Genomic DNA, 15,047 nt, shown 5'->3' with positions numbered 1-15,047 from the left:
CGTAGCTCATGGCCAATTGGTTCAATGATAGAAATTAGACGAGGATTTATGGCGTATGTATCCAAGGCTGCATCGAAAGGTAACTTCGCGTCTGCTGCCATGTTGGATCCATTGGTATTTAAACAAACTGCTTCGGTGTTGCATAGACATCGTCATCGTCTTGCTGCTCCCTCCCTGTTCTGTGATTGGTCCCCTCGCTGAGGCGAACATTTGGTCCATGGTATCCAGACTGAATAAAATCACGCTGCGCAAAGGCAGCATATGGAAACCCAGGCTACTTAAGTAGGAATAAAATCTAAGCTCCTATATTTGATCACTAAAGCTGTTCACGCCCATTCATTTCACCAAAATAGCCTTAAAATATGTAAATACACAAGCACACACATGAACCAATACAGACGTCAGTGGAACAGTGCATGTTCTCATAAAGACGCCTATCTGGGGAGCAGCGATATACTTCACCACAGCACTGATAAAGCATTTCAGACTCAAATGAGCACACAATGAATTTCAGACAGCATTCAATGTCTGAGATATTATCTCAGGCTGTAATTCACTTCAGTGTTCAAACAGAAGGCTGACACTGGAGCAAATAACCAAACCAGTGAGGAGTGCAATGCCTCTTCACACCCGACACAATGTGCCATGGTGAAAACACAACACTCTCACTGCAAGTTTGAGTTTGGCTCTTCAACTTCTCATAAATAAAAGTGGGAAAAGGTCAGACTCAGAATACATAAAAATAGGGCAACACTTAATTGCATGTGGCATATTCCAACTTTCATTCTTTATGCAGTTTAAAATGAAACTATTAAAGGGATAGTTCACTTTGAAATTAATTTTTGATATGTTTTATCTTACCTCAAGAGCATCCAAGATGTAGGTGTCTTTGTTTCCACAGTATTTTCAATTTTGACATTTGTCGGTTAAACCGGTGTTGTCTGTCAGTCATATAATGCAGGTTTAGGGGGTCCAGAGTAGGGTTGGGTATCGTTTGAATTTGAACGATTCTGATTCCGATTGCGATTCCTTGTTTCGATTCCGGTTTTCTAACGATTCTCGATTCCGATTCTTTTAAGAGGCAAAAAAGTTTAGCTAACCTTGCTAACCAACGGCCTTTCTGAAGGAAATACTCCTTCTGTAAAAATCTCCTACTCCTTTTGTCACAAATTTTGCATTTTGCCGAGATTTCGTTATTTTTAGAAAAGTGAAGCCACACTTTGGATCGCCGACATAAGGTACTCATGTTCGACTCGCGTGGTTATGCCAACACTTCCGGTAGACGCTTCTTCGTTGGTGTTGTTCAGCGGTTTCTTCTTCCGCTCGGCGGACTGTGAATATCAAAACTAGGAATTGAAATTTTAACTTTTGAACGATTCCGGGAAAAACTAAAAGTTAGTCTCGGTTCCAATCGATACTCGATTCTCGATACCCAACCCTAGTCCAGAGAAGTCAAAATTAAACTTGATTTAATGACTCGTGAATGTAAGTACACATTGATGGCCTAAGACACGAAACGAGCGGTTTGTGTGAGAAAACGAACCGTATTTATATCGTTTTTACCTCTTGTTAACAGCCATGTCGAACTGATCTGAATCAGACGTCCAACTGAAGCGTGTCCAACTTTACGCCGGAAGTGATCTCTCGCGCATCTACGTACACAGAGATTTCGGAAGTTTTACCTTTCACTAAACATATTTAGATATACGATTTCGATATATCTAAATATGTTTAGTGAGAGGTAAAACTTCCGAAATCTCTGTGTAAACAATGCGTGACGTAGACGCGCGAGAGATCACTTCCGCCGTATGTTGGACACGGTTCAGTTGGACATCTGATTCAGATCAGTTCGACATGGGTGTTAACAAGAGGTAAAAACGATATAAATACGGCTCGTTTTCTCACACAAACCGCTCGTTTCGTGTCTTAGGCCATCAGTGTGTACTTACATTTACGAGTCATTAAATCATGTTTAATTTGGACTTCTCTGTGCATGCTCTTTGAGGTGGTGACCATAGACCTCCATTATATGACTGACAGACAAGACCGAAAAATGTCAAAATTGAAAATACTGTGGAAACAAAGACACCTACATCTTGGATGCCCTTGAGGTAAGATAAAACATACCAAAAATTAATTTCAAAGTGAACTATCCCTTTAATGATTAACGGTGTACATCTCTAATTGTGACGAGCTAAACATTTTCCAAGCACCATTTCCTAAATAGAAAACCCAGACATTTACAAACATGAGCAACAACAGAGCTCGTCCAAAAGAGCGCAACCCCTACAACCAGCACAAAATGAAACATCTGAAATATGAATGTTTCCAGTGTCACTGGTGTTTGAAATTCATAGGTGTTTGAGGTTCATTGCTGGGCGGACGAGTGAGATCTGTGCAGAGGGCTGAAGTGTGAAATGAAACACTGATTGATTGAGAGAACAGCAGACGGCATGGAGAACGGCACAGCTCCACTCGGGTAGAGGTCACGGGGAGACAGGAGGGGGAATGAGGAACATGCAGGCGGGGTTGGGAAAGATCCTGGATTAGCCTCACATCCTGACCCTGGATCAGTTTGTATGGCAATAAACATGGCCGGATTATGTGGAGAACCAGAACTCTGCAAACCAGGGGCCATCTGATAGATATATATTCTCATGTTAGGGGTGTAACGATACCCTCATGTCACGATTCGATAGATATCACGATACGATATTATTGCGATACTCCAAGACACATGATAAAAGGTTAACAAAAAATGTATAGTCGATTAAACTGTTGATTTGTGTGTGTAAATGAATAGGCTTGGACTTGGTGCTGGAAACCCAATGACAATGGTGACACCAGAATAACAATATTCATGATTCTGAAGCTGAAAATACTAAATTATTTTAGACACATATGCTTGCACTTTCACCGACTAGATATATTTAAAATAATGTACAATTAAAATTACTGCTAACATCAGACATTTGGCATTATCAGGACCCACAAATATTCCCCCCATTGCAGTATTATACATTATAATCAACTTTATGTATAGCAGTTTAATGTACACTGTAAAAATGAATATGCTTTATCTAATCAAAAAAATTGTGGCAACAGATTACAAGCAATATGATCAATTAAATTTAACAAATTAGAATTGAGTAATAATTAATCAAATTAATTCCTTAAAAGTTAACCATTTAAAATGAGTAAAACTTACAACAACCAAAAAAAAAACATAAATTGAAGTCACCATTATGGTGATCAGTGTTTGCTTTAAAATGACGTTTTTTTTCCTTCCGATTCTGCTTGTTAACATCAGGTGTCTTCAATGTTGGCAATATAAAATAAAGAGTTCTTAATTAATCTTTGACGTCTGTCTGTTAGTGAGATATTTTTGTTAATTTTTTTGGTGTAAACTTTACTCAGTTTAAATGGTTAACTCTTATTAAGGAATAATTAATTATTACTCATTATATCATCAATATTGCTTGTAATCTGTTGCCACAATATTGCTTAGATAAAGCATAATCATTTTTTAGAGTGTAGTACTGACACTAAAACTCTGAAAAATAGATTTTTCACACATGTAATTTTAATTTTGGGGGAACTATCCGCGTTACATATTATCACTATCCACGAAACGTATTGTTGCATTTTTGTATTGTGATATACTCCCTAATTCCTGTGAAAATGTGCCATTTTTAAAGAGTAACTAAACCCTAAACCAACTTTTTTTAGTTAATTATCTGTAAGAATGGATCTTTATTAATACCAGTCATTGATTCGAGTACCTTTTTTTGATATTTGTGTATAAAGTGTTTTATTTCTACAACATATGGTGTAAAAACTTCTTAGGCCGTGTGTCCACCAAAGCGTTTTTAGCCAGCTGACGCCGTGCTTTGGGCGCTTGAGAGTGTTTTGGTAGCGCAGCGTTTTTTCCGTTGGGACGTTTCGTTGCTATGATACAGAATATCCGCAGCAGTTTGAATGTTGTGACAGTTGGTCGGTGTGGTATTAGTCCCGCCCCTCCTCCACTGTGATTGGACGGCTGGGTAAAAAGTGACAGTGATGAGCGCTGAGTTTTATCCAAAGTTGCAAGTTTTTCAACTCTCAGCGGCCAGTAAAAAACGGCGGGCGCTTCAGCGCGAAAAAAACGCTCAGCGCCTCGCTACGCTCATGACGTTTAAAAAACGCGGCGCTCCCATTGAAAACAATTGAAAACATACGCCAGGCGCGTGGAAAAACGCTTTGGTGGACACACGGCCTTAGTGCTGCCCTCTTCAGGTTGAACGGTGGCTATTGCAGTTGAATTTTCCTATTGGACGGTCCACACTTCGTGACGTACGCAGGTTTCAGCTCACCACGCTCTTTGTACGAGCGGCAGTATAAAAACCAGCTTGTTTCGTCAAAACCACTGTAGGGAGTCAGGAGTTGGAATTGCGAGTATTGAAAACGATCAGGATAAGAGTGTTTTAGCGTCTTTTTTGTCCCCTCAATCTCCGCTGGGCTCTCCGCATTTTTCAAATATTGCCAGTGGGTGGAGTCAGGCTCTGACCAGGGGTTTAGTTACCCGTTAAACAGACACGGTTCTGGTAACTCTGGTAATTCTTGAACTGTTCTGAACTGCTTTTCCAAGTCGGAAAAATTCTGTTCGATCTGGAACCAGGAAATGGTGTCTTGTTGAGAAATGTCAAATAAGATCAACTGCACAAGAGAGAACAATCAAGTCTGTGTGATTGAGAGATAACAAAAAAAAAAGAGAGCGAGAGTACCGGGTTAATGCATATCTAATTTCAATCTCTCCCCTATGGGGAGTACCAGCAGATGACGGCATGATCATGAGCCAAGATGTCAGTTTTAGGCCTGTTGGAACAAATTCCAAAATTCGAATATAATTCGAATATTAAAACAAAATCAATACGATTCGAATGCTGAAGTTACTCTTCGAATATAGTTTTTTATCTATATTTTAACATTTTTCTTTTATATGCATCTTGCCTTTTCGGCGCCTTGGCTTACACACATGTGAAAATGAAATGCCTTTGTTTCGTCTGATGAACAATAAAGTTTTTGAACGTTATCCACGGTGTATCATCATAAAAACTGTCAAAAATGGTAGCCTAACGTTAAATTTTTAACGACGTAAAAAGCGCCCCCCAAAGCGCCTGTGAAGCAAAAAACGCAAATATCTCAACGGATTCGTTGCACATCGAGCTTGTTGGAACAGTCTAGTCGAACTGAAAAGAAAGACATAAGTTTCAGAATTTTTGGTGCCGTTTTCGCGGCGATATCCGCCGAAAACCATCGGAAGCGCTTCAACCATATTCAGCACGAATAAAATGTGTATTAGGTATCCCTCTAGTTGGACCAAACGTGAAAGAACAAACAAATGTATAGTGCCATTGGCGATCCATAACCATGTAATGTCGTAAATATTAATAATAGGATACATTTTAGCATTTAATATTCAAATATTATTTGAATATTAAATAAAATAAGGAATGAAATTCGAATAGTATTATAGAGGAAGATTGACAGCCCTAGTCAGTTTTTTAGCATGTTTCAAAGGGGTCATGTGCCGACCGAGCAACTGCCATTGAAATGAATCGAAATGCTAATAGATAGCTTTATCCGGGCGGGTACTACAGACCTCTAGCCCATAGCAAGGACCAACAAGAAAGGTAATCCAGGTACATGTCCTACTTGGCAAAATCCCCTTAACAAAAGAGCTCCACCAACCACCAAAGGTGATTCTAGCGAGCAACATTTTGGCCTCATTTTTAGAGAGCGGAAGAAATGCAGAAAATGATTGCCGAGTTGCAGTGGAGCATACAAACAAGGTGTTCAGGTTTCAGGTGTTCTCCTTCACAGCTTGGACAACTCAAAGCCCGCCTTGAGGAGTTGTGTTCAAAGTGTGGTGCGTGCTGTGAGGCGGCACGAGCTAGACAATTCCCATTACCCACGTCTTGCTCTCTGCCCTGCCATCTCCAACCGACGCTTCACGAATACAAATAGCCGAGGCCACGGCTAATCCCCTTCTGAATGAATGCGTACGTGATGGCCGCTGTCTGAGTGCCACAAAAGGGCATGTGTTTGCATGTGTGGTTGAGCAGAAACAGAAAAGGAAAGCGAAAGCAAACTCGACGATGGAAGAACGGACACCATCCATCATTTTGATTACTCTCGCATTTGTTGCTTTGACGTCTCACGGCTCGTGGCGACAGCGACGCTGTTCCCAGTGCAATGGCATGGTAATAGCCCACAGCAAAGATGCAACAATTAACCTTTTTTTATTACACGCCTTGTCAGCCACAGCAAACGGTTCACTGTTTCAAAGAGAATAAAATGAGGGAGTGCAAGTGAAGAAAGGCGATTTTAATTTGGCTTACCTGAAAACAGAACAAAACAGACATTGTTTGTGCTATAACACAAATTAATCCGCTTTTTATAGGGCAGGGCTCTTCAAACGTTTTAGGATACCAAAATGTAAAATTTCAATCCAAAAATGCATAAACATCCAGTGTTAGTGCTAGGGCTGTCAAACGATTAATCGCGATTAATCGCATCCAAAATAAAAGTTTGTGTTTACATAATATATGTGGGTGCACTGTGTACAATTATTATATATATATATATATATATATATATATATAAATACACACACATGCATGTATATTTAAGAAAAAAATATTGTTTATATATAAAATATTTATCTTTATATAATATAAATTATATATAAATCTATATACAGTATATACATGAAAATATTTCTTAAATATAGGCTATACAAGCATGTGTGTGTATTTATAGATATAAAATAATTATAGACTGTGCACCCACATATATTATGTAAAAGCAAACTATTATTTGGATGTGATTAATCGCGATTAATCGTTTGACAGCCCTAGTTAGTGCATTTCTGTTAGGGATGGGCAACGATTAAACGCGATTAATCGCATCCAAAATAAAAGTTTGTGTTTACATAATATATGTGTGTGTAGTGTGTGTAATTAATTTGTATATATAAATACACACACATGCATGTATATATTTAAGAAACATGTGTTATTAATATATCAAATATTTATATTTATATATAATATTAATTGTGAATAAATATATATAAAATATATACATACATGCATGTGTGGGTATTTATATATACTAATTAATTATACACACTACACACACATATATTATGTAAACACAAAGTTTTATTTTGGATGTGATTAATCGCGATTAATCGTTGCCCATCCTATGCTTGTTTTTGCAAGCATACAATAGTTTCTCCATAGACATCTATTGCCAGTGCATGCACATATACTGTACATTTGTAGAAGATTTATTGATGATCTTTCTGTCTTTGACTCATAGACAGCAAGGGTCGAGGGCCAGACAGCACACATAAACACAAAGAGTTTTCTCTTTAAAGCTCAAGATACTTAATAGCATTCTCTTTTATTTGTTATTAAAATATCAACTTTGTCACAGATGTTTCTCATCTGGACAATCTGTATTGTAAAAAGCGCTATATAAATGTGACTTGTCACTTGAAACTATCTGAATAGATCTTGCAACATACTGTATGTGCAAGTCAGGTGCTTTTTGAAAAATGTAATTTGTTAGGCAAAATGTAAACAGTAAGAGTACATAGTTCTACAACGCATGTGGAGAGCTCAGATAACTTGAAGGAATTAACCATTCAATGATGAATTTTACATTTTTTAATATATTAAAGTTAATTTTAAAGACTAAAGACAAGAAGCTATTCACACTCTAAAAAATGCTGGGTTGTTTCAACCCAAATTTGGGTAAAATATGTAATTAAAAAGTTGAAAGTGAAAGTTGAAGTTGGGTTAAAATTCAAAATTAAATTTAACCCAACATTTGGGTTTGCCCATATTTGACCCAAATTCGGGTTGAAACAACCTAGCGTTATTTAGAGTGCAGCTTAACGATCCATTGGAAATATTGTACAGTGCACTCGAAAAAATGCTGGTTGTTTCAACCCAACTTTGGGTCAAACGTGGACAAAACCAGCCATTGGGTTACATTAAAATATCTTTTTTTAACCCAATGTCCATATTTAACCCAAAATTGGGTTAAAACAACCCAGCATTTTTACCCAGCACTATAATTCTCTGACTTTCATCTCAAAATATGCTTTTACTCGGTATTTTTGTGCAAATATGTAAAGATTCTTCAACCAAGAAGCATTTACTAGATCTAAATTATTATCTAATTATTGAGTAAAACGTACAATATTAGGAGTCACTCCTAAAAATGCTGGGTTGTTGTAACCCAGTTATGGGTCAAATATAAACAAATTTAAAAATTGGGTTAAAATGTAATTTAAAAATGTAAAAAATGTTAATTTAAAAAATTTAGGAAATGGAAAGAGACATTGAGCTGGTGTTTCACACCCAAAAAAGGCTGAAAGTCGTTGGTTTAAAGGACACACATGCAATAACGTTGCGATATTAAAGAAGTTGTGATTTTCCATCTCTATGGGAAAATCCCCCAAACCAGTAGTGGGATCTTAGTTGAAAAACCATTTAAGCAGTGCAGGTTTTCAGTAAACCACACTCTTTGGTCCAAGCTGAGAATACCTCACTAAAAAGCCCAATGAAAATCTCCAGCTTGCACTCCATGTCAGCATTTGACAAATAATGAGCTTGTTCACTCAAAACAGACTTCCACGTGGGAAAGACTTACGTCAAATAAGCATTTGTCTCTGACTTTTCAAAGAACTCCTTCAGAGAGATTTCAGTGAGGTTACACAGGCAACTCTGCAAGGGCTTGATGTAACTTAATTGCATTCCTTTCCCCCTCCAACAGCAAATTGAATTTCAGAGTAAGACCCAACTCAAACACCTCATAATCCCTGCAGCTTGCCTCCTGCAAATGAAACAAGGTCACTTTCATTTCAACTCAAAGGACCCCAATACAGCAGCCGTGGCCAAATGTACCTGCTCTCAGACATTTACAACACTGATGCTGGATCAGCGGACGCCCTGACTGACTTATTGAACTCCACTGCAAGCAATAACGCTGAAAGACTCCATCGCTGTCATACCGTCCTTGCATTTATAACAACATTGGTCTAGAGGCAAAACCAGTTGAGAACCACTGCCCAACAAACACAGAACGTTCCCCTAACGTTCCTGAATGGTCCGTTATAGGAAGAACGTTATAGGAACGTTCCATGTAGGTTATTTTTAGGTTCCATTTTAAAGCTACACTGTGTAACTCTTTTAGTTTATTCTTAGCAAAAAACACAAAAATATACGTGTTCTCATTAATGTATATTTACTTAGTTCAAGTAATAAAGTATTCTCGTGAGTGTATAATATGCCATTGAAAACACATACGGGTAAGGGGTTCGCCATGTTGACCCTCCATCTTGAAAGTACATTAGCCAAAGAGGGACATACCCGTTAATTAAAGCTTCGCCTTTTGCGTTTACGTTTGAGTTAACACTCATGGACGAGGTCGAAGTGGAAGCCATGTTAATCTTGGACTACATTGGCCACCGTTGGAGTTAAAACGAAATCGGAATTGAGAGGAACAGAAACTAATATTCACTGGATGGTCATATACCTTTTCAAAATCACACAGTGTAGCTTTAAAATTGTAGGGAGAATGTTCCGGGAACGTTCCCCTAACCACAAGGGAAAGTTCTAGGAGCCAAAAACTAGCTTGCTGGGCGGGTCAATACATGGTGCATTAATATGAGTGAGCATATAGATGTATCAAACCACGTATCTTACCTGCTACATTGAGTCTAGCTGTACGGCTAACGATGGTGCCCAGGTTGTCTATAGTGGCCACGCATTGGTAAACCCCTTCATCGGGTTTATTGTGTTTAGAGTGGACCACTGAGCTGATGAGCAGGGAACCGTCGGCCAGGACCTGCCTACGATCATCTGAGGCCAGGCTGAGGAAAGAGCCGTCTTTCTTCCATTCGATCTTGGCAGGAGACTCGGCGTGGACCGAGCAGTTGAGCAACGCCGGCGCTCCCCGCACAACCAGCGTATCCGACGGCTCCGTGGAGAACTGGAATGGGCTGAAGTCCCTCAATGCTGATCCTACGGAGGAAAAGGATCAAATCAGTCCTCAACAATAAGATGAACTGAACTTTGGCTTTGGAGATTAGGAATTTAATAACAGACGGGATCTGCATCATTGCTTAGTAAAATTACACGAGCATGGGCCGTAGCTTTTTAATTCCAAATGTTTAATATATTTCAACATTTGTTCATCTCAGTTTCTTTTATTCTTGCATTCCAGATCCAAACACATTCATTCAAATGTCAAAACTTTATTACTAGTGTCCAGAAAAGACCAAACGTCAAGGTAAAGGGAGGATTACAATGAGCGAACGCATTATAAATCATACGTAAATTAACAACAGAGCCCTTGGACATCGAGAAACATTTGAATATCATATGTTGCTCATTTAAAAGCAAGTGGGGGTTGGAACGAAGCACAGTTTCTTCGCATTTGTCCTCATAAATTATTCAAATCTTGGCCTTGAGCGTCATCGGGACTTTGTGTGGATAAATAACTTGAATCATCTGAACTTCTTGGATGGGAAATGAATAAGGCTTTTTTTTAAAAGCTGCACAAAGTGATTTTGCTAAATATAGCTAAAAAGCAGTCGAGACTGGTTTATGGCGAGTCTACAAAGAGGTGGGATGACTTGGGCCAGCACAAGAACCATTTTAACTCAAGGGTTAATGTCTGGGATCACTGCTGCATCAACTCTTGATTGGTTTTGAGACTGAAGATATGTTGGCATCACATTCTGCCAGAGTGCAATGCATATGATAAATAATTGACTTTACATTTTACAACTTGCGTGGAAATGCATCAATTTCATGGCGCTTTAAGGGAGGTAATGCGATTTCCAAGAATGTTGTGAAATGATCGATTTCACTGGGGAAAGTAACACTCCAGGTCTACAACCAATTTTTGAATTTTAGGAGTAACTACAGTTCACTTTGAGATATACATCAATTGCCCAATGAGAACTTTGGGTCGAGTTGTACCATCCAAGTCACTTTGTTGCTTTCCAACTTGATTTGAAACCAACTCGGCAACTTAAAAAATAACAGGCAGGTGTGTTGGAGCACGGTCAAAATTGAAGTCTGCGGGAATGTAGTCCTTGGCTACCCAATGATGTAGTGCCTAATGTGTAGGCTCTCTCAATGAATTCCCAAATGTGTTATAACACAATTCTTCACTTCAAAATGAAAATGCTGTCCTCATTTACTCACCCTCAAACCTGTATGGATTTCTCTCTTCTGTTGAATGCAAAGAATGTCAGTAACCAAACAGAAAAAATACCATGGAAGTCAATGGGGACCCCAACATCTGTTTGGATACCAACATTCTTCAAAATATCTTCCTTTGTGTTCAACAGAAGAAAGAAATTCATACAGGTTTGAAACAACTTGAAGGCGAGTAAATGACAAACAGAATTTTCATTTTTAAAGTGAACAAATCCGTTAAAGCAACCAACTAGGGCCACAAGGGGGCCATTAGCATAAACTGCCTTCGGTAAGGCCGAATTCCAGTTGTAAGGCTAGCAACCTTGAGGATGGCCACTTTGTGCCGGAGTTAAGCTGTTAAAGGGATACTTCACCTCTGTAAAGATGAATGTGTATATAAAATGGGTCATTTACGTAGAAGAAATGTGGAATTACTTTTGAATTTGGAGCTTTGTAGACTGAGAAAAGCCAGAAAATGTATTTTTGGCTTATGTGGATGAAAGACAACAACTCCCAGAATGCACTTGCTTTGCTGCCCTAGGAGGCCACGCCTACCGGTAAGAGAGCGCAGTAGTTAAACAACAAGTCTTGGCTACTAGTGAGTCTCTGTGATGAGTCTACCCGTCCGTGATTCGCCTGTTGGCTCCTACAGTCGCCATTCATTATGTTTACTGTCGCGGGAGCGAGTGAGGGCCGCGGGAGAACGGCGCGAGGCCGGTGGCGTGATTACCGATGAGCGAAACCTGTGAGACGCACCGGTCTCGTATCTCTCACAAAGGAGCGGGAATTTTCTTAGCAATGTTAACACGCACATCAACCAACCGATCACTTGTTTACCGTTCATGTAAACACGACATTCAGATTCACCAATTGGAATGAATTCAGTTTGATTGAAACAAAAGGTGTGCTTGTAAACGATGAATGGCGACTGCAGAAAGCTAAAGCTGGACATCGGCGGGAAAAAGAGGATGGTAACCCCCTACTACTCGGCTTTCTCCACAGAACAAGAGCCTGCTAGCTTAGCTTCCAAAAAAAGATGTGAGTGAGATCGCCCTCTATGGGTGGGTTGAGAACATGCGGGACAGACCCTACTACTGACTGTAGTCTTTAGCCTCTGGACAAACGATCCTCCGATGACGCAAAATGACGATTTTTGTGTCATCTGAGGATTTTTTCCAGACAAAAAATACAAAAATCTCTCATCTCAGGGGGATATGAGGGTGGATCGAAAATACTACAGGTTTTCTACTAATATGCTAAATATAATTTAAATAATATATATTAAATATAATAATATATATTAAATATTAAATAATATATATTAAAAATTAAATATAATTTAATTTATTATATAAAATATAATATGCTAAGTATCCCTTTAACTTTTGCGCGACGTCCCCTTAAAGAGCATAAAAATGCTGTTCATGGATATGATTCATTTGCTGGACTGTTGAAGTTTTAAGCTACCTCCTTGAATAATAACATATCTTTTTTAATAGCACAGACATTTGGAAGTAACTGTCTCCCTCTTTAGTACTGCACCTATTCTAAGGCCCATTAACACAATAAAAGCACATTTCCTATAATTGCACACAATTTTAAAGTCTCCTGTAATAGAGTCTAGTGTTGTTGGTCAGTTTCAGGACCTATGGGTAGTAATAGTGGTCAAACCTCTGGCGACTTGAATAAGGCCTCCTGGAACAAAGCACTTATGTCTATGTGCTGACTCGCATTTGGACTTCAATAGCAACAGAGAGCTGTACAACAGCTGCTTTTGTTGGCTGAACTGTTCTCCCGCTATATAAGATAATTGCACTCTGGCAAATGTTAAGCTTTCCTCGAATAGTTTCTTTAAGAGTGATGCGAGGCAACGGTGGTTCCAGCATAAACACATCTGGATTAGATTAATTTCTGAAAGATAGATGAACTTTCCGGTCACAAACACTTTCGTAGTCCAGAGGTAACTGTTATATAGCTTTCAACAAAGAATTCATAGTGTTTATAACAGACGCCAATAAACTGTGGTGTCTAAATGTCTGAGACCAGTAGTTTCACTAGGTGTCGTGCTTCAGTTTACGTTATCGTCATAAAACTTGAGTGCGAAGTTTAATTTAAATATTTACACGAATTTCAGGCATGATGTATACTATTGCTGATGACATCAGAACTCACAGTGAAATAAACTGTCGAAGGTTTCTGGTGTGTAATGTCTGCAATGGAAAATGAGTCGAGTCGAGCTGGGAAATCGCCATAATAAGAGACAGTACAACACATAAGTGATTAGACGGTAATGAAGGGACATCTCACAGATGGAGAGGCCTGTATTCCACTGGTGAGAAGGGAATACCACCCTGCAGCAGACCATCATATCAGCACACTTAATCATTAGCATGTTAGCGGCTGGATCGTGCACAGAGGAGGAGTGCAATGCTTCCACTTCACCGTTAGCTGAGCATCTGCTCATGCATCCCACAGACACGCTGACACGGACACCACTCTCATGTTCATCTCATTTTCAACCATTTATCTGCTACATCTATGAGGGACAAAACAACTACTTTAACATACAAACAAACCACAGAGAAAATGATTTATGCTGCTACCAACCTTGGGCTATATAATTATAAGAATTCTCAGTGGATAAGATGAATAAACAAGATTGCATGGTATGTTGGTCTGGATTCTTAAAGGAGTAGTTCACTTTTTAAAAAAAACTTTTGCTGATAATTTACTCACCCCCATGTCATCCAAGATGTTCATTTCATTCTTTCTTCAGTTGAAAAGAAATTAAGGTTTTTGATGAAAACATTGCAGGATTTTTCTTCATATAATGGACTTATAAAGGTCCAAAAGACAGTTTCAAACTGTTCAAAGGGCTTTAAACGATTCCAGACGATAAATAAGGGTCTTATCAAGCGATTATTTAAAAAAATAATAACAATGTTTAAGTTTTATAAGCTCAAATGCTCGTCTTGCTCTGTTCTGTGATGCGCGTTCGTGACTCTCCTGTTCGAACTCGTTCATCAAAATGAACGAATCTTTTTTCGTGTCATTTGGTTTATTCAATGAACGAACTGAACGAATTGACTCAGGAAATCTTGAAAATCAAAATCAAGTCAAAAACCTTAACTTATTTTCGACTGAAGAAAGAAAGACATGGACATCTTGGATGACATGGGGGTGAGTAAATTATCGGCAAAAGTTTTTTTAAAAGTGAACTACTCCTTTAATGTCCTCCGAAATTGTCGTATTCGTCATCCTAAAAATTCGTCACGCACCGAGTACGAAGCGCATTATTTAATCCGGAATCTATGGTCGCAAGTTCCGTCGTTATCAGCGTATTTCAACGAGTCGGTTGATTGTTTCCCGAAACAATCGTTCCAACGAACATTCGCAAAGTTGTGTGGTCTGAACGGCAGCTCTCGACCTGTGGTTAGAGGCATCGTTTCTATATTGCATCACATTTGGACGTAATAAATCCTTATCTTGAGCAAAATAAGCAAGCTGACATTCAGTACAACCGGTGCCTTTTATTTAGAATACATACAAATGTAATTTACGTCTTTTAGTTTTTCAAAACATTTAAAGTACCGAATTTGAAGAGTGCGCATGTGCGAACGTGCTCTACTATGTAAGAACGAGACAAATTTTGAGTCTGGTGATAAAACAAAATAACTGAGAACAATTAGAAATAGTCCTCAGATGACATGTCTGTAATTTAAATATAAAAAAATCTATCGTTAATTGGATCTCAAACAGTTTCATTAAAAGTAGGCCTAGTTA

The 15,047-nt window shown here is 38.6% G+C and overlaps 1 protein-coding gene across 9 annotated transcripts in view; it reads right to left on the bottom strand.

The window, feature by feature from the left end:
* The window catches only part of neo1a (neogenin 1a), a 198,149-nt gene that overhangs the window by 115,820 nt on the left and 67,282 nt on the right, over positions 1 to 15,047 (bottom strand). For all 9 annotated transcript variants that reach the window (XM_089135430.1, XM_089135315.1, XM_089116323.1 and 6 more), the window contains exon 2: positions 9,762 to 10,079. In XM_089135430.1, coding sequence (XP_088991556.1) covers positions 9,762 to 10,079 — 318 coding nt within the window. The remainder of the gene's footprint in view (positions 1 to 9,761; positions 10,080 to 15,047) is intronic.

The sequence above is a fragment of the Pimephales promelas genome, chromosome 1, assembly GCF_988280905.1.
Source record: "Pimephales promelas chromosome 1, fPimPro1.hap1.1, whole genome shotgun sequence".
NCBI lineage: Eukaryota > Metazoa > Chordata > Actinopteri > Cypriniformes > Leuciscidae > Pimephales > Pimephales promelas.
The sequence above is the reverse complement of the archived record's forward strand: the minus strand, read 5'-3'. Positions and strand labels throughout refer to the sequence as shown.